General features: G+C 43.0%; 1 protein-coding gene across 2 annotated transcripts in view; it reads right to left on the bottom strand.

Annotated features, from left to right (window-relative positions):
- Positions 1-507: 507 nt before the first annotated feature.
- macroh2a1 (macroH2A.1 histone) overlaps positions 508-24,322 on the bottom strand; it is a 24,202-nt gene continuing 387 nt past the window's right edge. The window contains exons 2-9 of one of the 2 annotated variants that reach the window (XM_072661465.1): positions 23,301-23,495; positions 22,327-22,433; positions 20,632-20,823; positions 19,814-19,915; positions 14,473-14,563; positions 10,899-10,988; positions 4,521-4,695; positions 508-1,883 (exon numbers count right to left, since the gene is read on the bottom strand). In XM_072661465.1, the coding sequence (XP_072517566.1) occupies positions 1,718-1,883; positions 4,521-4,695; positions 10,899-10,988; positions 14,473-14,563; positions 19,814-19,915; positions 20,632-20,823; positions 22,327-22,433; positions 23,301-23,472 (1,095 nt within the window). In that variant the 5' untranslated portion in view covers positions 23,473-23,495 and the 3' untranslated portion in view covers positions 508-1,717. Of the gene's footprint in view, positions 1,884-4,520; positions 4,696-10,898; positions 10,989-14,472; positions 14,564-16,140; positions 16,241-19,813; positions 19,916-20,631; positions 20,824-22,326; positions 22,434-23,300; positions 23,496-24,322 lie in introns of both variants that reach the window. The other variant, XM_072661464.1, reaches the window with a different exon arrangement.

Genomic DNA, 24,322 nt, shown 5'->3' with positions numbered 1-24,322 from the left:
GCGATGACTCGATTTTAATTCTCTATTTATTATTTTTTTATTGGTTTACAATAACAAAGGGAACATTGTGTAAAAGGTTGTAAAAGTAATGTTTGTTTTTTATTATTTATAAATGAGACACGAGTTCAAATGAAATGAGATCATTAGTGTTATTCTGCTTTCAGCTGTTCAGTGATTAGTTTTGGTAAATGAGTAAATGATTATGTATTGATGTTCAATAATACAACTGCATGATTTAAGACCACCATGGTCCTGCAACTTAAGCCTGCTTAAGGCCCCCCAGCCACAACCTCCTAACCACGGTGGGATACCCCAGAGTCCAAAATGAAGACCCTACCTTACAGTAATGCAAAGTCTAAAGCTACAAGCTAATGCTATCCCCAACGAAAAAAATCATAAATATTGGCATTAAAATTCTAATTAAAATCAGAAGCTTTATTGCTTTAAATACAAATTTACTGCAAACAGAGGCTAAATGAACTAAACCAATTTAAAACATGGAGAATATTTTTACAACCAGAACTTTATTACAGTATAGTATATAACTTATATTATTCATATTTATAATAGAAAGGTGATCTCACTTATAATATTTAATATACAGGTTTGTAGAGTTTTTAACAGGCTGGGTGGCACAAGGCCGAAATCCCACCCTACAGCCACTGCAGAGAGCTCAGCTGATGTCGAGGTGATGTGGCTGTTAGTAAACTGAGGTTTCGTTGTTCAGCCTTTCACACCGAGCTCTTATCTCCACAGACACCCCCCCACACACACACACAGTTTTATTACTATATTCAGTCTCATAATCCATCACAGCTGTGATCCTCCACTGCTCTGAACTCATAACACACCTCAGTCTCTTGGGAAAATTCCTCAGAGAGGACGTTCCCACTCTGCAGGCGTGAGCTCGGAGCTTACACACCGCGACCTACTTTACAGCAGGGCGAGCTGAGGGAGCAGGGAGACAGGCATGTAGCTTCCTCAACCTGAATGAGTCAAACAGGCTTTCATTCAGGGCACTGTTTGCATGAGGGTGGAGGAATGACTCACAGCAAAGCTTTACACACACACACACACACACACACACACACACACACACACACACACACACACACACCTTCAGTACTCTGGCCTTTCCACAGACACAGAGAGCACTGGGAGAAGAGATGTTCAGCAATGTGGCACCATCTACTGGCAGATTTAAGAAACATCACAGCACCAAGAGGACGAGACGCTGGTTTTCACAGCCCGATATTTTACTAAAACTTTTTTTTTCATACACATAATCTATATAATCTCAGTTATGCACATCCTGGACATAAAATAAACAACAAAAGAGACGAAAAGATGGAAACAACATATATAGGCACAGCACGAACACAAAAGTGTGCACCGACCACTTTCCATTTACAGAACAATCACAGCACGGTCACCGCCTGGAATGCCACAACCCTTCATTACGAACATTAACCCTTCATTACACACATTATAAATACTGTTAGATAGACCAGTATCATGACAAAGTGCCCACAAGACAGCATCACCTCCACCGTAAGCATGGCAACATCGAAACAAGACAATTACGCAAAAAGGTGCCGATCGAACACAAACGTACTCAAACTGTTTGCCTCTCCATAAAATTCTTAACAAATAAATCTTTTTTTTTCTCAATTCTCAGAAAATTCTGCAACAAGCATAAAAATTCGAGGATACAAATTCAGTTAGCGTCAAGTTTCGCCATTTCCTGCACGTAGATCCCTATGCTCTCGCTGTCAAACAGGACGAAGTAGACTGTTTTGATTGAGGACGACATTGTGGACACAAAGTAGCTGGAGATGGCCTTCAGGATGAGCTGGGCGGCCGTCTGCTTCGGGAAACCGTTCCTGAACAGAGAAAGACAACAACTACTCAACAGAACCCACAGAGTAAAGCCTAGTCACACCAGGTCTGAGCTAGAGACTCTCTCAGAGACTCTCTCAGATTTCCCCCTGTTTCTGTTCAAGTTCACGGTTCTTTGTGGACCAGAACAGACTAGGAAGCACAGACGGCTGCATGAAGTCTCACCATCACTCTCCAGCCTGTATTCCCGGTACCCTCTGCAGGTTTATTATCGGCAGCGTGTTGCTGAGGTCATATAAGCTTCTGTGTTCTGCTACGAACAGGATGAGCTGTTCGGCCGGCGTCTTGACGCTCATTTGTTTGGTCTGCAACCATGATGACAGAGCTCTGATTGGTTACCCTGATTTAACTTAACATTAAAGAATTAAACAATTCACGCAGTCGCAGTCCGGCGGTTTCAGACATCATTAGCGAACAGGAGACTGAGCTAAAACTAACCTCTGACCCCTGGACAGATGGAGCTGACAGACAGTGTGGATGGTGTGGTATCAGAGCTGCATGTGAAGGTCTGGGTTCTCTGTTCGACGGTCACTGAGCAGTCGGTTCTTGTAGTGGAGAAATGGGCGCCGTGAAGACCTGAGACACTTTGACAGGGTAAGATCGTTATGTCCAGACGACTGGACCGCCAGAGTGTCTACCACACCACTCCAAGGCTTGCAGGGGAGCTCCTGGGTAGCAGGGGTGAGTACCTATTGATGGTGGATCCAGAGGAGAGACAGACCACCTAGATGTTTAATGACGTCTGGAAGACCCTGGACCATGGCATTTATGTGGACGTCAGCTTGATGTTCCACCAAACTAGACACCAGGTTCACCCCTTCATAGTGATGGTGTCTCCTGAAGACCGTGGCCCTTTGTCAGCATTCATTGTAGAGAAGAGTTGAAGGCGTCAACCTGGCCTTCGTATCCCAGATCCTGATCTGATCCACCATCCGTGGGAGGTACACCACAGAAGATCCACAGAAGCTCCACTTTGCCATAGTAGGATGCTGTCTTGTGGAGTCCACTGGGGTGTAGGTAAATATCAGTATATGGAGGTACTATGATCTTATGTTCTGCAGTACTGTCTCAAAGCTCAAACACAGTCAATACTGATTATTAATTAATTAGATTAGGTGTAAAGATTGGTGTCAGACCGTGGGTTATTTAGTGTTGTGTTTAAACCCCGACCACTAGATGGCAGTGTTGTACACTATCCTCAGATCCAACTGTTCTGACTGAATAAAAAGTCAACTTTTCTTTTACTCAGATTTTATATTATATTAAATTTTGGTGTTTTTTATACTAAGTTTTCTAACATTTGATTTAAATCGCAATATATAATTTAGCTTACAGTATCACAATACTCCACATTATCATCACCCCGTACTGGGATACGCATCATGCAGCCAGGTTCCTGCATATACGCTGCCCTATAGTCCAAGCCTCGACGCAGCTGACGCACCGGGCTGCTCTGGCAGCACATGGAGGTCCATCAGCAGGGGGTCAGAATGCTTTGGCTCATCAGTGTAGATTTAGTAGGGTGATAAATTAGAGGAAAACCTCAATAAATGTGTGGAGAAACATAACGAGTGCAGATGCTTCCAAACTGGTGTTCCACAGGATACGATCGAACAACTTCCTACCCAGCTCTGTGCCAGTGTACCTCAGCTCTGGAGGAAATGATGTACAGATTTTTCAGCATGTCCAATCAGAGCAGGACAGACTTCCCAATCAAATCTGATTCAAAATCCAGGGTTTTACAGATGAGGCTTAGTTTGACTAGTCAGATCGGACGTTGCTCGTTCACATGTTCCAGGTCAAACACAGGACGAATGATTTTAAGTGGTTGGAGAACGTTTGCTGTGTTGTAGTTTTACAGTGAGCGTCTCAGGAAAGGACCTGAACTCAGGAGAGCCGGAGTCTCTGAATAGTCCTGGAGGAGGCTGTTAGCTAACCATAGCTCAGCCTGCTGTTCTGACAAATGGTCTGGTACTACTGGTGTGATCATTACATTGTGATCAGTCTCTGGACCATGATGACGAGCGATTGTGGCTGATACTGAAATCATAAACCGATAATTTAAACCTGTTATTTTAATGCTGCATTACTGTGGGTGGATACATTACACTGTTTCTTTAACTGACACTCATATCTAACACCATTTACAACAGCATGTGATTACAAATATGAATTAATCACAAAATAGGATGTAGGATCAACTACAAGTTGATGTATTGAGTTAATTTTATGTCTTTTGTTTTTACTTAAAGTTCACTAAAACTGATATAACTTACTTATACTATTTAAAGCTCATCACAACAACAACTAACAGTGTTGAATATTATAATATTCTGAAGCTGAGTAGAAATAACATCAAAATAATAATAAAGAGAAACACCTGCACCACGTTTATTCACCTGACTCAAGTTTTATCTGTGACACTGCTTTCCAAGCTGGAGTTAGCTTCTTATTCTATTCCATTCCACCTTAAATAAAGCATCAGTTCTGTGCAGGCAGCAGAATGCACTACTGTCTATTAAAGAAAGATTATTGAAGTGGTTAGTGATTCTGTACTTGTGAACACTGGAGAACAGTGTAGTGAAATTACTGAGAGCTGGTTCTGAACTCTCGGGTTTTACCTGCCGCTGCCGATGGAGGGGAACGCGACGGATTTGAGTTTTTTCTCGTCAGCCAGAGCCAGGCAGTTCTTCACCGTTTTATCCAGCAGCTCTTCACACTTATCGGACCCCCAGCCGGGACTGTTACAGTGGATCACAAACTTAGCTGGAAGTCCATAGCCTGAGGTCAGGACCGCTGCAGACACAACAACACAGATTTCATTATTTAACTGCAGGAACACAAGCACACCTGAGAGTGGAGCAGCGTTAATATAGTCAACCAGATCAGAGATCAAGATCAGCTGGTACGAGACAAGCAATCTGCTGCACAACAACACTGAAATGAATTTCATTTAAACTTCATGATGGATTTTCATTAGTGCAGAGCAGGGAGCCTCCAGGACCAGGGTTGAGAAATGACACTTGGAGCAGATAGATGCTGGTGTTCTCAGGGTACGCCCGTGTCCGTGTTACCTTCTGGCTCTCTCCTTTTAATTATGCTGTGATAATCAGACCTGCCGGAGTCATCAGACATACCCAGATGCTGATTCTCAACATTCTCTGCACTCCATAAAATTCCTCTTAGAACTAACTTCTCTCTCTTTACCTTCCCCGAGTAAATGGCCACCCAGCCCGATCCGCAGGAAGATTGCCCGCTGAGGTCCCCTCTACCTGCATCTAACCAGCTGCCACCTACCAGTCCAGCCAGCGGGTCCCCCCCCTCCAACCCGCCACCACCCATGGCTCACCCGCCTGCCGCTGCTGCCTGTTTGGTGGCCGTGCTGAAACCTAGATGGACTCGTGCCTGTCTGACACTATTAATATCACCACTATTAACTTTCTGTTGTACCTGGTTTGGTAATTTTTATCATTAATGTTTAAATAGTCTGGCCAGAGGAGGATGGGTCCCCCTTGTGAGTCTTGGTTCCTCCCAAGGTTTCTTCCTCCAGCTCTGAGGGAGTTTTTCCTTGCCACTGTCGCCGTTGGCTGCTCACTGGGGTCTTTGATCCTTCATGTTATTTCTTCTTTCTTCTCTGTCTCTGTTCTTTATTAAGTAATAATTATGTAAAGCTGCTTTGTGACGACAACAGTTGTAAAAAGCGCTATACAAATAAATTTGACTTGACTTGACTTGACACTTTACCCACAGGAGCACTCATCAGACTCGACTCCCCCGATTCTTACTGGAATTATCCGTTCCACCTTAAACAATGAAGCGCTTACACTCAGGCCGTAAGGACGCGGATGCTTCGAGCTACGCAGACTGGACATCACATGTTGCGATCAACAATGCATCACGCATTTCATAATGCAACACAAGCCCCGGCTGCATTCTGAGCATTGCCACGAGAGGGCGCTAGGGTGGAATTCGTGTTTGTGTATGTGCACATGAGTGGGCATCACTGTGGTTGGGTATGGGTGGATAAGGGTATGGATGGGTATGACATGTCATGGTATAGTTATGGATGGATTTCATCACACACAAACTTGTCCAAATGTTTGTGGACACCTTTTCTAATTAATGCATTCAGCTTGTTTAAGTTTTACCCACTGTTGACCCATAGCTTTTCTAGTCCCTGTAGACACCATGCTGCCTAAAGCCAGGTGTGGGCTAGAGGGATATAAAGCCCCCCAGCATTGAGCTGTGGAGCAGTGGAGGAACTGTGTTCTCTGCAATGATGGTGGAGGAGCTCCATCCAGTACTTTTGGGATGAGTTGGGGAGTTGGGGATGATAAGGTGGGTGGTGATCATCATCCAACTTCCTGACCTCACTAAAACTCTTGTGGCTGAAAGCAGTCGAATCAGAAAGACTTCCACAAAACATGAACACTGCCTTACCTGCACGACTCCAGCTCAGGAGGGCCAACCTCAGGGGCTTCTGAGGAGCTCCAAATTCACTCCATTTTGCAAAGACAAGTCAGTGATGCTGAGGTAGGGATTCAGAAACCACATTAAGAACTTTACGGACACTGGAGTCATCCCACAACAGCGTTCCCCAACCAACAGAATCTCCATTTAGACTTTAGAACAAGAACTCTAAAATGTCCAAAAGTATGAGGACACCTGCTTCTCCAGAGTTTCTTCTGTAATCAAGTGTATTAGCCAGGAGTCTGTCCATGTTTACTGCAGCAACAGCCTCTTCTCTTCTGGGAAGGGTCTTGGAACATTGCTGTGGGGAGGATTTGATTGCAGTCACCCCAAAAGTAAGAGCATCAGTGATTTCAGGTTCTGATGCTGGACGATTAGTTCTGCCAATAGTTCTCCAACTCATCCCAAAAGTACTGGATGGAGCTCCACCACCATCATTCCAGAGGGGGGGGGGCTTTATACCCCTACAGCTAACAGAATAAACAGAATACTGAAGTAAGTTGCCCCTTAAATCCTGTGGCTAGTGGGTCTGTTCGGAGCCTGTGTGTCCCAGCACGCCTTTCTCCTGGACTAATTGGTTCTAGCTGTTCTTCTGTAGCGTAACTGCCTCTTACGTCAGCTGCCACAGCAAAGCCCAACTTCATTAACAGAACGCTGCACTGGAGCCGGTACAGCTGGAGCCGGTACAGCTGCAGAAACAAGCCAAGCTCCAGATGTTTCCACATGTTTCAGGGTCAAGGAGGAAACGAACCATGCCACCAACACCATTCCTCTCGTTAACTAATTAACAAGCTTATCTTCAATTTAGCCCATTAATGACCTTACAGCAACGTCTCTGAGGTCAGACACAGAACAAGTACTGCCAATAGAATACGACTCTCTGGAGCGGATCATCATGACCCTATTGGCACCATGCTGCCTAATGCCAGGCGTGGGCTAGAGGGGTATAAAGCCCCCCAGCATTGAGGAGCTGTGGAGCAGTGGAAGAGCTGTGTTCTCTGCAGTTGGGGATGATGAGGTGGGGTGGTGATCATCATCCAACATCCTGACTGTATTACCGCTCTCATCACTGAAAGCAATCAAATCCTCACAGCAATGTTCCTCCAAAACCTAGTACAACATCTTCTTCTCTGGACAGTAGACACAGTTACTCCAACAGAAGCATAGATGGAAATGGATAAGTGTGGGTACGGTTGGGCACTGATGGGTATAGATGGTGTGGGTAGGGATGGGCATCATTATAGAAGGATATTGATGGGTATGGATGGAAATAGGTGGGTATGGATATTAGGGCTGGCGATACGATACGAATCACAGGGGTCATTTTATTGTGATACTCTATGATATTGTTGTATTTTATGATTGTATTGTATTTTAGGAAAACTGTAATAGCATGTAAATTATTTATTAATAACCATTAATATTTAAAAAAATTGATAAAGTACTGCAAAACATAATATTGTGATACTTATATATCCATATATCTCCTTACACCCCTAAGGCATATGGATGGAAATGGGTATGGATTGGTGTGGGTATGGATGGTATAACGATTGTAGAAGAAACTGCTAAACTGAATATGGCAGGAAAAAGGAGAGCGAATGGGACCTGATCCTGAAACAGCACACACACTCACAGTGTGCCATGTGTTGTTAGCTGTGTGTTTCTCCCTGTGGGGTAGTGGAGTGTTTAATAGGTTAAGTATAGTAGCCTGCTTTTGGATCTTAACCTTCAATTAAAAACACCTCATTTTAAAGCTCTGTGGGTTTTAAGGATCCACATCACGCAAAACTTCTCACTTTTTGATAAGACTGTAATTTAGTGTTACGGCAGGGAAAAGTCCGCCCCTCAGGATGAAAGTTTGACCCCTAGATGTAGAGCCAGAGTGTGTGCAAGCCAGGATTTCACACAGATTCGCTCTGCTGTCGGCCCGGCGTGTGCGTTCGCTAATGAGGTGAAACACAGCTGCTTTTTTTCACCATTACATCATCACTCCCAAAAACTGAAGCACATTTCCAATGTGGGAAACACTGGAACAGCCATTAAATCTGCACACATAAAGAGAGCATGGCAAAGCGTCTCGGTGCTTCTTGGTTCTCCTTTGACACCTAATTTAAAAAGCTCATTATGTCACTTCACGGCGCTGATCGGCGGAGTAACGGTCCGTAGGGTCCGGAACTGTTTATAAAACTGCCCGACACACTCTTCAGAGCTATCGGAGGTTAAGCTGCTGTATAACAGCCCCAAACACACACCTGGCTTATCTACACCAGCAGGATGTTTTACCAGCGGAGTTAAACTGCAGACTGACTCGTGTCAGACCACTCAGCATACGGGTGATAGTAAAGACCTGACACTGCAGACGGGGACAGTCCCGGAGTCTGACTTCCTGTCCTAAACTGTGAACTGAGAGTGGTGGGTAATAATAGCATAATAATAACAATGCTATTGTAACTTTCTCCTATTATCAACTAATATTGTACTTCAATGAAAGTCTGAAATCTGAAATACACTATATGGACAAAAGTATTGGGACACCTACTCATTCACTGTTTCTTCTGAAATCAAGGCTATTAAAAAGAGCTGATTCTGCTTCTGCTTCTGCTGGAGTAACTGTCTCTACTGTCCAGAGAAGAAGGACTTTCTACTAGATTCTGGAGGAACATTGCTTTTCAAATTTTGGATTTGATTGCATTCAGCGACAAGAGCATTACTGAGGTCAGGATGTTAGATATTCACCACCCCACCTCATCCCAAAAGTACTGGATGGAGCTCCACCACCATCATTCCAGAGAACACAGTTCCTCCACTGCTCCACAGCTCCTCAATGCTGGGGGGCTTTATACCCCTCTAGCCCACGCCTGGCATTAGGCAGCATGGAGCCAATAGGGTCATGATGTTGATCTGCTCCAGAGAGTCCTATTCTATTGGCAGTACTTCTTCTCTACAGGGACTAGACAAGCTGTGTGTGTGCATTTGCACATATGTGTCAGCAATGGGTGCAGCTTAAAGTAGCTGAATGTATTCATTAGAAGGGGTGTCCACAAATATATGGACATAGTGTATCTAAAATATCCGAAAACGGATTACAAATATGATTTTCACTGAAAATCAAAAAGACTGTTAGTGAATTAATCTGCAGTTTCACTTCCACTCCAACACCCTGAATGATTTGTGTGATGCTCCATATGCTGGACATGGTGTCAGATTGGATGGATTTTCTAGGCTGATACAATATTCATGACAGTGACGATTCTTTTTCCTGTTTGCAAGTTCAATAAAAATTAATCAAAGTGCTGAAAGTGACACAGCTGAATGATCCTTATTTTAACATAATATAATTCTACATTTAAATGAAGTTTACACTATGTATAATTCATTGGTATAACGTTTTTTTTCTAGCAATGTTGGAATTATTAACCTCAAGACAAATTTATGTGTGGATCTTAACTGTAACAAAATCCAAAAGGTCTGCATAAATAAAAATATACTATTAATACCCTGCAGAAAAAAACAACATGGCCAGCTCGAGCAGCTTAGCTTTAGACCACTATAGTGCACAATTTTGTTTGAGTCTGATGGTTTTCAGGTCTACAAGAATGATCAACCTGACCAGCATGACCAGCATCACCGAGCTGGACGATCTGTATGACCAGCATCACCAAAAGCTGGTCATCCAACTGGGTTGCCAGTATATGGAATGTTTTCTCCTGGATCACAAGCTGTTAACCTACCTTGACCATCAAAGACCAGTTTAAACCATCTGAAACCAGCGACCAGCAGAAGCCTTTAATTCAGCAGGGTTTTAACAGTAATAATGCGGTTTGTCGTCAGAGTCACGACACCAAACACAGGTGATCAGCAAAGTTCTGTATCTGCCGTGAGCTTCTTTAGTTTACAATGGGAGATTAGCAGGCTAGGCTAACACTGCTAACAAACACTAAATATAGACTGTCACCAATTCACTCATCTCTGTAGACACGCCCCCAAACCCGTTCCTCTCCCAGCCCGTCTCTCAGAGCTCCTCCAGATCTTCATCAGCTGGTAGATGGATGAGGTTTAGGAGACGGTGGGACTGACTTTAGTCTATAAACCCAAACAGAACCAGAACCACAGAGCTGAGGAACGCTGGAGGAACCGGACCCACCTTCACCTCAGCACAGTGTGTGTATCACTCCGCCCACTGCGCTCCGGTCTGAGAGAGGAGCAGCTCTACAGTGCGGGGCGTGATGAGGAGGAGGATGTAGATCCAGCTTTAAATTCAGTGTGTAAATAAGGTCTGTGATGATTTACTGAGCTGTGTTTTTAAAGCTAATTAACCTTTATTTTACAATTGGTGACAGTCTAATTCCAGTGTTTGTTAGCAACATTAGCTTAGCGTTTCCTTAGCACACCGAACATGTCTCAGCTGATCGACTAGAGTTGGGATCAGAGATCCTAATTCATTACTGTTCCTGTAAGAAATGTAAGGCACTGATAGTATGGTCAACTTCAGAGGGTTAAAAAAGCAGGACTGGGAGAAGTCTTACCTCCAGCCACCTCTAGGGGACCGTTCTTCTTGCGTAGCTCCAACACCGCCTCACCAAACTCCTTCCCTCCTTTCTTCTCCAGTGCACTGCCTAACACAAACCACATTCACCATCACTGCTGCGTCTCCCTGACCAAATGTCCAACGGCTGACTGACAGGACAGTGGACATGTCTAACACAGGAGAATGAGACTTTGACAGCAAGGCATGCATAAACACAAAGCATCGTGTTTCTTATGCCGCTCCTAAACCTTAAAACCTTGGTGAGGTGGATTAGGAACATCTACGTGGAGCTCATAGGAAACAGTGCAATGAAAATGAGTCTCTCAAACCACTCCATAATAATGGAGGGACGTGTGAGATGTTCCTACTCATGTGGTGTTAAAAGCAAAGCATCGCCGCACATTCGCTTAAAGGGAAAGTCCACCTCATTTCCTAAATTCTCTGCATAACTTAAAGTGGGGTTTGGTATGAAACGGTGGGTCACTGTAGAGAAACTTACTCACTGATTTCTTTAAAAGCTATATTACAGTGATAGGGATAGGAACAAGGCGTTGCCATGACTACAACATTAATATGGCCATTGAATCTACACCCGTTTTCGAGATTTATTTGTAATGTTAATTATCCTTATTTGTATAATAATATTAATAATAATAATATTTTGTATATTAGCTTCCATACATAAATGCAGCTCAAATGGCTTCACATATTGCTTTAAAGGAAAAATGGCTATACCGTGTACCCACAAATAAAATGATGCTTGTAAGAAACTGGCAATATAAAATATTTAGAGAAGCTGCACAACTCAAGATGTAAGTAAGGTAAAATGAAAATGAACAAAAATCTAAATATAAAAGGTTATTGCTAAAAAGATAAAACAATAATTTAATAAATAATAAATGTAACATGAAAAGGTGATAGTAGCAATAACAAAATCATAACAAATATTATAATACAATTTATAATAATAATATATTAACATACAGAAATATAAGATTACACTATTATAATATGATAACATGCAACTACAAAAAAAGAAAACACTGCTTCTCCACTTATTCCTACACTCTTATTAATTTTAGCTACTGTAAATAAACTCGCAGTGCTGGACCTTGGACCATTCTGAGACAGACAGTCCATAATGAGGACTTCACACACGGCTCCTCCGAGCCAGCACCGGGTCCACAGCTACACTGCACCAGCTGACAGACAGACAGCGAGGAGCCGGCCAACGCTGTTCTTAAGATACTCTGAACGCAGAGAATTCTGCGAAATCAGTGGAGTTCCCCTTTAACCAGCAGCAGAGGTACACGTGAAGTGCGTGCAGTTCTGTAGCTCTAGAGCGTAGTGAGGAACGTCAGTGAGAGTAAATAGGCTGTCCTTCTGTTTAGTCACTGAACAGACACTGGTAAAGAAAGTGCTGAAAGCTGCAGAAACGTCAGGAAACTGAAGTCCTGAGCTGCTGGTGAAGCTGCAGCTGTACTGTTATTATTATTAACCTCAAACTTCACAGAAGGAAGAAAGGTGCAAGCAGCCGTTAGTGTATGCTGTATAGAGTAGGCATGTGCCGATATTAACATTTCATTATGATCATTACTAAACCTTTACAATTATTAAGTATTACAATAGTTCATCATGTATGACTTGTATACAGATTGGAGACCCAATATCAGTGTCCAAATAAATATGATGTGAAAACTGAAAAGATGCTGCTGTCCAACAATGTCCATTAATTTAACACCACAGCAGATCTCAGCCCCATCAAACACAACTAGATTTTATTACCATCACATCTACAGCACACTCCTGACCCACCATCACATCTACAGTACACTCCTGACTGACCCACCATCACATCTACAGTACGCTCCTGACCCACCATCACATCTACAGTACACTCCTACTGACCCACCATCACATCTACAGTACACTCCTGACTGATCCACCATCACATCTACAGTACACTCCTGACTGATCCACCATCACATCAACAGTACACTCCTGACCCACCATCACATCTACAGTACACTCCTGACCTACCATCACATCTACAGTACACTCCTGACTGACCCACCATCACATCTACAGTACACTCCTGACCCACCATCACATCTACAGTACACTCCTGACTGACCCACCATCACATCTACAGTACACTCCTGACTGACCCACCATCACATCTACAGTACGCTCCTGACTGACCCACCATTACATCTACAGTACACTCCTGACCCACCATCACATCTACAGTACACTCCTGACTGACCCACCATCACATCTACAGCACACTCCTGACCTACCATCACATCTACAGTACACTCCTGACTGACCCACCATCACATCTACAGTACACTCCTGACTGACCCACCATCACATCTACAGTACACTCCTGACTGACCCACCATCACATCTACAGTACACTCCTGACCCACCATCACATCTACAGTATACTCCTGACTGACCCACCATCACATCCACAGTACACTCCTGACTGACCCACCATCACATCCACAGTACACTCCTGACCCACCATCACATCCACAGTACACTCCTGATCCACCATCACATCTACAGTACACTCCTGACCCACCATCACAACCACAGTACACTCCTGACTGACCCACCATCACAACCACAGTACACTCCTGACTGACCCACCATCACAACCACAGTACACTCCTGACTGACCCACCATCACATCTACAGCACACTCCTGACCCACCATCACATCTACAGTACACTCCTGACTGACCCACCATCACATCTACAGTACACTCCTGACTGACCCACCATCACATCTACAGTACACTCCTGACTGACCCACCATCACATCTACAGTACACTCCTGACCCACCATCACATCCACAGTACACTCCTGACCCACCATCACATCTACAGTACACTCCTGACCCACCATCACATCTACAGTACACTCCTGACCCACCATCACATCCACAGTACACTCCTGACCCACCATCACATCTACAGTACACTCCTGACCCACCATCACAACCACAGTACACTCCTGACTGACCCACCATCACATCTACAGTACACTCCTGACCCACCATCACATCTACAGTACACTCCTGACCCACCATCACATCTACAGTACACTCCAGACTGACCCACCATCACATCTACAGTACACTCCTGACCCACCATCACATCTACAGTACACTCCTGACCCTCTCATTGTTTGAAGGTCTTAGTTACAGTAGCAGTGTGTGAAACTACCGTCACCATGTTTGGAAGCTGTACTTTAGCCTGGCTAGCTCTCACTGTGAGCTGAAGCTGATCTGCTTCTAAACGGTGCTCTATTACGCCCCCTAGAGGAGATTTAAAAATATAGAAGTCTGGGACTTCTACACACTCCTCAGTCTTCAGGAGGAGTCTGGAGAAGTGTGTTATTTGTAAGAGTGAACGCTGTGTGTTGAATATTGTATATCTCATTACTGAATATCGGCACATGCCTGGTTATGAGCTTCATGCACACGTCTAGAGCACTACAGCTAGGCAGGCACTTTCTTTTGGCAGTGCACAGTGACCCATACAGGCGAAGACTCCTTTACCTACTTCCCCACCCGTGTAGAGGGAGGAGCTGGTCGGATGGACGACAGCGTCACTGTCGATGGTGGCAATATCAGCTTGCACAACTTGCAACTACAACAACGACAACAACAACAACAAACAGGCAAACAACATGGTGTGAAATCTCAGAAATGACGAGCAGATGAAAGCAGTGGCACAAAATACACAAAACCAAAAATGCAGGGAGGGGAAAGAAGGCTGGAGGTCGTAATGGGAGAAAAGCCACAGACAGTTCTGCAGAGTTTACTGTCAGAACAGAGAGGAGAGGAGGTACAGAAGACTGCTGCATCGAGCCTGAGGAACCTTCAAAACCACACAGCTGCCCAGATCTGACAGACCTCCCGTTCAAATCAGCAGCTTTCAGAAGATAGTTACCAACTGACCATCTCAGACCTGCTGAGAGCTTCCAGGAATGAACATCACTGAGCAGAAATGTAGACGGCTATCTCTATTCTATCTCTGTTCTCTGAGATACAGAAGCTTTTAGAGTTCTGTTCACTTTTAGAAATGGATAGAACGTTTTTGGGGCCTACTCTCATTTTTTAAATTAATTTTCTTTTTTAAATAATTAATAGTCAGTTATGTGCAAAAGTTTCTGCATGCTGCTCAAATAATATTTACCATAATAGCAATATAAATGATAATTAATTTAAAATAGCTAATAAATCCACTACAGAGATGAATTTCTGCACACTGCAAAAAAAATAATAATTAAGTTTTTAATTTAACAGATCAGAGGAAAATGGTGCATATTTATGTTATGCTGTATTTATTCTCCAGTCTGGTAAATTCAACAATACACAGAAGTTGTGCAGAATTTTTTAATTAACAAATTTGTTAATTTAGTTACATTTAGAATATCAGAATATTTTAAAAACAGGAGGTTACAAACCTTTGCACACAACAACACCTTTTAATATCAAAAATAATGTATCTTAACAGAATTTGTGGTAATTCTGTTGTTTTAGCCTTAGTCTGTGCTATTCCAGAGCTAAATCTGTTATGATGCATGGTGAACTGGGTTGTTAGAATAGATGATTGTTTTTCATCTGGATTCTATAAACACGGGTTAAAACATGTCTACTTTCACACTAACACACAAACTAAATACCAAACGCTGCAACTGTGTTTTTCTTTTTTAATTATATATTATATCATATTTTCTATAACTTACAAGTGGCATTGTCTTCTGAAATGATTAGGCAAATATGAGATGGTCAGAGATTTGGTGATTTTACATGGATTTTTTGTTTGTTTTGTTTTAATATAAAATCTTTAATATGCTTATTTTTGTAATTATCAAATTTGTTAAAATAAATTTTAAAAAATAAATGACATTATCAAATAAATAAAAGTTTTGTTATTTTTCATTTTTGTTATTAATGATCAAATTTGTATTATCTTGAGTTTCGCTTTCGCTGCTCAAATCCAGGCAGATAAAAAAGGCTTCTACACTTAAACTCCGGGGCAAATCTGAGGCACAAACACAGGCCGGGCCGAACTTTACCGTCTGTAGCTGGCGGGTCGGCTCACCATGATAAAACTGATTGTAATCAAAGGCATTACTTGCTCGTGCAACATTAGTGAAAGCGGAATGCTGGGGGCTGAACCGGCTGGTGTTCTGGATCCACGCCCGCGGTGCCGCTCACCTAGATCATCTTTAAGGTCAATGTCAGCATTGGTTGGATTGATTACCCCTTCCACGTCAAAGCCAGCCAAGTTACTGATCTCGCTGTGAATAAGATTGAGCTGCAGAAAGAGCATGCGGCAGGGTGGGGTGGGGTGGGTTCGGGGGTTGAGGAGGAAGGAGAGCATTGCGATTAGTCTCAACACAGCAGGTCCAGCAGTGAGCAGGATTCAGCACCAAAACAAGCAAAATGCAGAAAAGCCAGAGCCAAGAATACCAACAATGCACATTACTGTAGGATGCAGACTAACAGCTCTCATATTTCCTTTCATTCTGAACCATAAAAACAGTGTAATTAACACATAATGACCACATTAACCCCTTAAACCCCAGAGAGGTCCATAATAATCCTCAGGATTATTATTCAACAATGAAAACAATGGAGAAGTCATTCATTTATCGGCACAAGGTGATTAAAGGAGCAGTTCAGAGTAAAATCAGGCTATTATGATTGATCACTGATCCCAGATTGAGCCGATCAGCTGAGACATGTTTGGAGTCTGAAGTGAGCTGATCGACAGAATCTGGGGTCAGAGATCAACCATGAACCCTGGATTTCTTCCAAACTGCTCATTTCATCAGTTGTTGAGAGAAAGGCCAGCAACAATATGGGCTGATACACTATATGTCCAAATGTTTGTGGACACCCCTTCTAATGAATGCATTCAGCTACTTTAAGCTGCACCCATTGCTGACACAGATGTGCAAATGCACACACACAGCTTGTCTAGTCCCTGCAGAGAAGAAGTACTGCCAATAGAATAGGACTCTCTGAAGCAGATCAACATCATGACCCTATTGGCTCCATGCTGTCTAATAATGCCAGGCGTGGGCTAGAGGGGTATAAAGCCCCCCAGCATTGAGGAGCTGTGGAGCAGTGGAAGAGCTGTGTTCTCTGGAATGATGGTGGAGGAGCTCCATCCAGTACTTTTGGGATGAGAAAGTCTTTTTCTCTGGACAGTAGAGACAGTTACTCCAACAAAAGCAGGATCAACTCTTGAATCAATGAATAAGGAGGTGTCCCAATACTTTTGTCCATATAGTGTATGACATCAAACACATTCAAACGCTTTATTATATCGAATTTCAGCCATTCCTAGGAACTTGTATCATGATGATGTTAAAAATATGCCCCCTATTGATCACTTTGTGCATTACTGCCCTCCCACCTCCCAACCCTTTTTGCTGGTTTTACTGGAAAGATCAGCAGCAGATCATTCATAACTCAAAACAGAAAGAGAGAAAGAGCTTTCTCAAACACACCCCTTTAACAAACATCTCTGAAAGGGTTTCATCTCAAAGCAAACAGGAGAGTTTAATCTGGGGATGAGTGTGACGGCTATGGTCGCCGTGCTGAAACAGAGCTCCTTTGTTAAGAAACGTCTACATTCTCCAAAGAGTGGCTGATCAGCTTGGGCCGCAGACACGTGTGGATATTAATTCACTTGGGTTTAGGCGTTTAAATGGACCAATCAAAACTCCTAATTCTCTCATCTACCACACCAACACAGCTCCTAACAGAAGAGCTGCAATCCTGTGGAACATAATAAACAGGTCATATTTGCTATGCTGTGTTGTGCTTCAATCAGCCATAACATTAGTACCACTGCCAGGTGAAGTGAATAACACTGAGGATCTGGTTCCAGTGCCTCCTGTCAAACAGGTGAACTGTTAGTTCTTGAAGATGATGAAGAAGATGATGAAGCAGGAGAAATGGACAAGTGTAAGAATCTGAGACACTTTGACCAGAACCAGACTGTGATGTTCTAGATAATGACTGGATCAGAACATCTCCAGAACATCAGCAAGCAGGTCTTGTGGGGTGTTCTCTCCCAGTATGCAGTGGCCAGTACCCAACAAAAGTGCCTCAAAGAGGAATGACAACCGGTGAACTGGCGATCTGCTGCTACTGTTCGTCTTGGTGCTAAGATAGCTGAGGACATCTTCAGAGGTCTGGTGGAGTCCATGCTTCGACAGGTCAGATCTGCTTTGGCAGGACATTTGGGACTGACACAATGTTAGACAGGTAGTCTTAATGTTATGGCTGATTGGTTTACATTGCGTTTATTATAAGTCAGAAGTGAGGGCAGCACCCACTAAACTCAGCTCTGGCAGGGTGCCACCATGCTAGGCTGTGGCTGAGCAGACCGGACCGGTGGCCTTTTCTTATAATCCAGCTCAGACTCAGAGTTCCTAAGAAAGACACAATGCCACTACAGACCCACACTAAACCAGTACACACTGCTGCGTTGTATAGGACGCTGTGGAGGAAGCAGCTACAGGTTCAGAGAACTGTGTAATAATATATGTTATCAGCCTCGCACATAGAATTGTGGGTAAATTCGTTACTCCTTTTCTGAAAATTGTTTAATTAAACTGGACAGAATCTCTGTTTAGTCACAAATCAGGGTTCCCTTTTGGGAAGTCACTTTCCAGGACTTTTTCCAAGACATTTTCCATGACTTTTATAAATGACAACATACAAATAATTAGTGTATTACACTACTCTCAGTATGCACTGGTTTCACACACTTGATTATTGGATGTACTATTCAACACACAGTACTATATATATATATATATATATATATATATATATATATATATATAATGTATAAGCAAATCTCTCTGTATATCCTTTTAGATTTGTCAAATGTGAAGCTCAGCTCACTGGTTTCTCCTTAAAGATGGGCAGTCTGGAGTTATTTTGGTGGAAGGTTAAATCATGGCATTACAGAAGGTCAGACAGAAAGGGTTATGAAAGTGTGGACATTTCAGTAATGATCTCAATGATTCCTGAATGATGTCCTGCTACTGTCAAGTTGCCCACCTCCCACCTGCCACTTTAAACATGCACCTCATATTGCACATGTATTTGCATATCTGGTCTTATATGTTAATTGTTTTATTGCATTACTGGGTTTACTGTTTACACTGCCCTGTCACTTAGCTGTCTTCACAATGCATATTACATTACTACTGTCTACTGTATTACTGAATTACTGTTTACAGAGCACAGTCACTCAGTTAGTTTAGATATTATACTGGATGTTCAGATGCCTTTTTGGTATGACAATGCACACTGCACTGCACGGCCATCTGCATAATATTTATGTGCATTACTGCACGTTTCACTGTAACTGCCTTGTCATTCTTATTAATCTTCCTTCTGTTTATGTATCTGTGCATATATGGGACGTTACTTTGCTTTACTCAAAGCTTACTTTGAGTAAAGCAAAGTAACTCAAAAGTACTTTACTTGTACTTCTGTGCTGCTGTAATTACCTGACTTTCCCTCTGGAATTAATAAAGTTATCTATCTATCTCTGTTATTCACTATGGTGAAGTTTACATGGATTATGCTGATACTATTATTATTACATTTTTATTATTATTAACTCTAGTTTATTGGCCTACAATAAGCCAGAATGAACAAACGCATCTTATATAAACCCAGAGTGTATTTTTAAGTGTGAAAGGCTTCACTGATTAATATAGTAGAGTATTGCTCGTGGTGTGTTTACTGCTTCTGGGTTTGACCCAGTCTGCTCGGATCAGAAGACGAGCCTTTGAGAAACTGCCCTCGTGATTACGTACTAAACAGTGGACGTGAGGTGCTGTAAAGGCAGCCGTACCTTCTGGCCCAAGAACAGGCTTTTAGTGGAGAGAACGGTGAAGCCGTCTGTCGGAGCGTCGGTGGTGCTGTCAGCACTCGCAGATTTACTCCCATCACCCTTCTGCTCTCACAACACACACAAACACACACACACACACACACACACACACACACACACACACACACACACACACACACACACACACACACATTACAGCACATCAGAGCCTCTCATTTCCCTCACTTTATTTACAATTTATATCAAAATTCGGGTCCCAACCTGACCCAGTGTACCCTGACCCAGTGTACCCTGACCCAGTGTACCCTGACCCAGTGTACCCTGACCCAGTGTACCCTGACCTAGAGATTACTGGACCCAGATATTTTATTGTCGGTTAACCATAGCCTGATCCAGTTCTGATCCTTTGTGTGGGAGTGTATTAGTGTGAATACTGACTTCCAGTATAAAACTAGAGAAGCAAATTTCAGACACATAGGTGATCACATCATAGATCCCCATAGGGGTGAGCAATATAGCAATGTTTTACTGTACTGTAATAAATGTTATAATTGTGATACTGATAATTGTGTTTCTGAGCATATCATGGATATGGAAGCAGTGCTCCGTTATAAACAGTGTAATTAGTCTGGTGTAACTGGATGAAGTGCAGCAGGTTTAGAATATAAATCAGTGTACTCAGTTTTTCATGAAAACGTCTTTAAATACTGTGATATAACATTTTTTACCATACCGCCCACCCCCACATCCACCTCTGATCAACTACATCCAGCTTCAATGGAATACTGAAGCGCCCCTGTGATGAGCAGTGAAGGTACCTTAGCTCTGGAGGATTTTTTGGTGCCGAGTTTCTTGGCTGTTGCAGCTTTTTTGGTGGCTTTGGTTTTCTTGGCCGGTGGAGGGGTGATGACCGCCTCCAGTTTACCCTTTGATCCTCTCTTCTTGGCTAGCAGCTCAGGGTGGATGTTGGGTAAAACTCCACCTGCTGCAATGGTCACACCCTTCAGCAGCTGCGCGCACACACACACACACACACACACACACACACACACACACACACACACACACACACACAGTCAAAAATAAGTAATAATATTCATCGTCAATGTAGCATTTTAAACGACTGGAAACTGGTTATGTGCGGCCTGTAGTAATTAACCCACCTCCCGACACCAGAAGGGTAAGGACTTAACACACGTCTCCTCTGATACACCCGAAGCCACCTGACACCACCTCCTTTCTAACTACCGCCAATGCCCTCTGAGAGCTGGGCTGAGAGACAGACACTTTTGGGGGCGTGGTCACAGATATGAGTAAACTGGTGACAGTCCTGGTGCAGTGTTTGTTAGCAGTGTTAGCTTATCATCTCCTGTTGTGAACTAAAGAAGCTCACGTCAGATACCAGACATCTCGGCTGATCAGCTAAATTTGAGGTCAGAGATCAATACTGATACTCTGAATTTACTCTGAACTGCTCCTTTAAACGTGGGGCTGCTTTTGACTGGTGTGTGGTTTCAGTACAGGGATACATGTCATAGAAGTCTGCTCAAGTATCAGAATATTATTTTTATACATAATATTCAGTTTTCCTTAGAAATTTAACATTTACATTTACAGCATTTAGCTGACGCCCTTCTCCAGAGCGACTTATGAGGTAACTCGTATTACAGAGGAGGGACAGTGTAGTGTTAGGAGTCTTACCCAAGGACTCTTATTGGTGTAGCGCAAAACAGTCACCCAGACCGGGAATCCGCAGTCTCCCACATGGTGAGGTAGCTTACTGGCAGGTAGTGGTGTTATCTGTTGCACCACACCAACCACAATTAAAGTATTTTGTGTTTAAGGACAATAAATTAGAGATATGATCACTGTCTGAGCTGACGGGACATTCTCTTAGCATTAGCAATGTTCTCTTTGGGTCTTTCAGTTTTAAGATAATTTTTTTATATAATATTATATTTATGTTCTTTTTAAGTACATTTTTTCATGCAAACATGAATTAAACAGTATTCACATGTTTGATATTCATAATGTACTATAATGTATAATATGCTCTAATCTGGGATTGAAGGGTGTCGAGAAAGGTGTCCAGTTAGGAATAAGAAAGATGTCTTATAAAAGTTGTGGAACGTTGTGAGGATGTCAGAAAAGACCCTCTGACTGCTGGCCTGATAACTAGTAGGTACACGCTAGCATAGCAGCGATGCTGTATATTACAGCGCTGGCTCTTCTTCTGAAAACATTAGCTTTATTAGTGATGCCATGTGAAACAGGAAGCGCTTCTCATCTCAGATAAGCTCCTTTAAGGCCCATCTTTAAATAAGAGAGCGAGATAAAGCGCAGTATTTTAGAGGATTACTGGAGCAGGACTCGCTCTCTCTGGAAGGCTGATGCAACTCTCAGGATCCACAGAGACAGCAAACCGCTCCCACAGTCCATTAACCAGCAAGTAATCCCCGTTAACCCCCCACGCCGAAGCCGAGGCGAAGCCGCGTCTGTGCCGTTCACTGTACCTGATTGAGCTCCTCGTCGTTGGCCACGGCGAGCAGGATGTGTCTGGGAGTCACACGGCCTTTCTTATTGTCCCGGGCTGCGTTTCCCGCCAACTCCAGGATCTCAGCTGAAACGAGTACAGAGGAAATGACTCACAAAGCCCTACTGACCACCAAAGAACCCCTAACAGTGTTAGAACCTTCAGAACCAAGCTAGAACAGCCAGACATGACAACAGTCTGTGGACACTTACACCCCCATTACCCTACACTCTAAGCAAAACAGGTTCTATACAGAACTGCAGAACGGTTCTTTGACTCTTAATGACAGTAAAACATTTTGTGTTGCTATCTAGAACCATTTTTAGGCTGCATATACAATCATCTAATATGTGGCGTTCCTACCATGGCAAAGAACTCTTAAAGCATTGAAATGACTTTCTCAGTTGCCTCTATAGAACCACTGTCTTTACTAAAGAACCCGTGAAGAACATGCCTACAACCTTTTTGGTGCTATATAGAACCATTTTGAAGGTATCTATTCAAACAATATTTAAAGGGTTCTTGACAGAACCATCTACAAAACATTTCCCAACCAATGCAAAGAACTCTTCAACCAGGCAGAGAACCATTCTGTTATCCTTTGAGTCGCTGTGGTTCTATTTATGACCACTGCCTTTACTGAAGAACCCTTCTGATGAGTGTATTTGAACACGATTTGGAGGGCTGCAGAACCTCCGTTTAGGTTCTATGTAGACCATCAGTGTGAAGACACCGTTTAACCAAGCGCTCAGTTGTTGTGGTTCTATATAGAATTACTGCCTTCACAGCAGAACCCCTGAGGAACACGTCTTTGTGGAGTTTGTGTAGACTCGTCAGACGATCAGCTTTGGTGGTACTTTGTCTTTTAAATGGTATCTTTTGTAAAGATCAATACTGTTATTGATTCTCTGTATCTGTGACTGTTTTGAAGTAGACAGCGGTCCAATCTCTCACCGGTCAGATACTCCAGAACTGCAGCCATGTAGACGGGAGCGCCCACACCGATCCTGTACTTGGGCAGGCCTCGCTTAATGTAGCGCAGCATTCGGCCCACGGGGAAGATCACCCCAGCTTTAGTGGACCTGGACGTCTTTGTGGTCTTCTTCTTTCCCCCTCTGCTAGACATTCTGCCACAGCCAGTGTGAGAACCTGCACACACACACACACACACACACACACACACACACACACACACACACACACACACACTCCTCATTTCATGACTGAAAGGCAGTGGACGCTCAGTAGGTAGAGCACTGGGTGTGCTAAGCTGTCACTGTTTGGCCCTTGAGAGCAAGGCTCTTAACTGTCTCTGCTCCAGGGGGCGCTGTAGCATGGCTGTAAAGGTGTATAATGACAATGTAGGACCTTCTTCACTTTCTGAGGAGGAACAGTGTAAATCTAAATGTAATGACCAGACTGTGTATGATGATTTCCAGGGTGTATTGTTTATAGTTGTGTATTACAGTGTGTACTGTGGTACAGTCTGTATTGTGTGTGTTACAGTGTATACTGTTACTGTATTATAGTGTTTATTGTATTACAGTGTGTGTTACAGTGTGTTAGTGTGTATTAAACATATGTATTATGTATTCTGTGTATTACAGTGTGTACTGTGTGTGTTACAGTGTATGTGTGTATTGCAGTGTACAATGTGTGTATTGTGTGTGTGTGTGTTACAGTGTATGTGTGTATTGCAGTGTACAATGTGTGTATTGTGTGTGTGTGTTACAGTGTGTAGTGTGTATTGCAGTGTATAATGTGTGTATTGCAGTGTGCAATTTGTGTATTGTGTGTGTGTGTTACAGTGTGCAATGTGTGTATTGCAGTGTGCAATGTGTGTATTGTGTGTTACAGTGTGTATTGTGTGTGTATATTGTGTGTGTACTGTGTGTGTGTGTGTGTACTGTGTGTGTGTGTGTGTGTGTTACAGGCCTGGCAGCAGTGTGTATGTGTAGGCCACACGGCTGGTGTGT

Source organism: Salminus brasiliensis, chromosome 18 (assembly GCF_030463535.1).
Source record: "Salminus brasiliensis chromosome 18, fSalBra1.hap2, whole genome shotgun sequence".
NCBI lineage: Eukaryota > Metazoa > Chordata > Actinopteri > Characiformes > Bryconidae > Salminus > Salminus brasiliensis.
The sequence above is the reverse complement of the archived record's forward strand: the minus strand, read 5'-3'. Positions and strand labels throughout refer to the sequence as shown.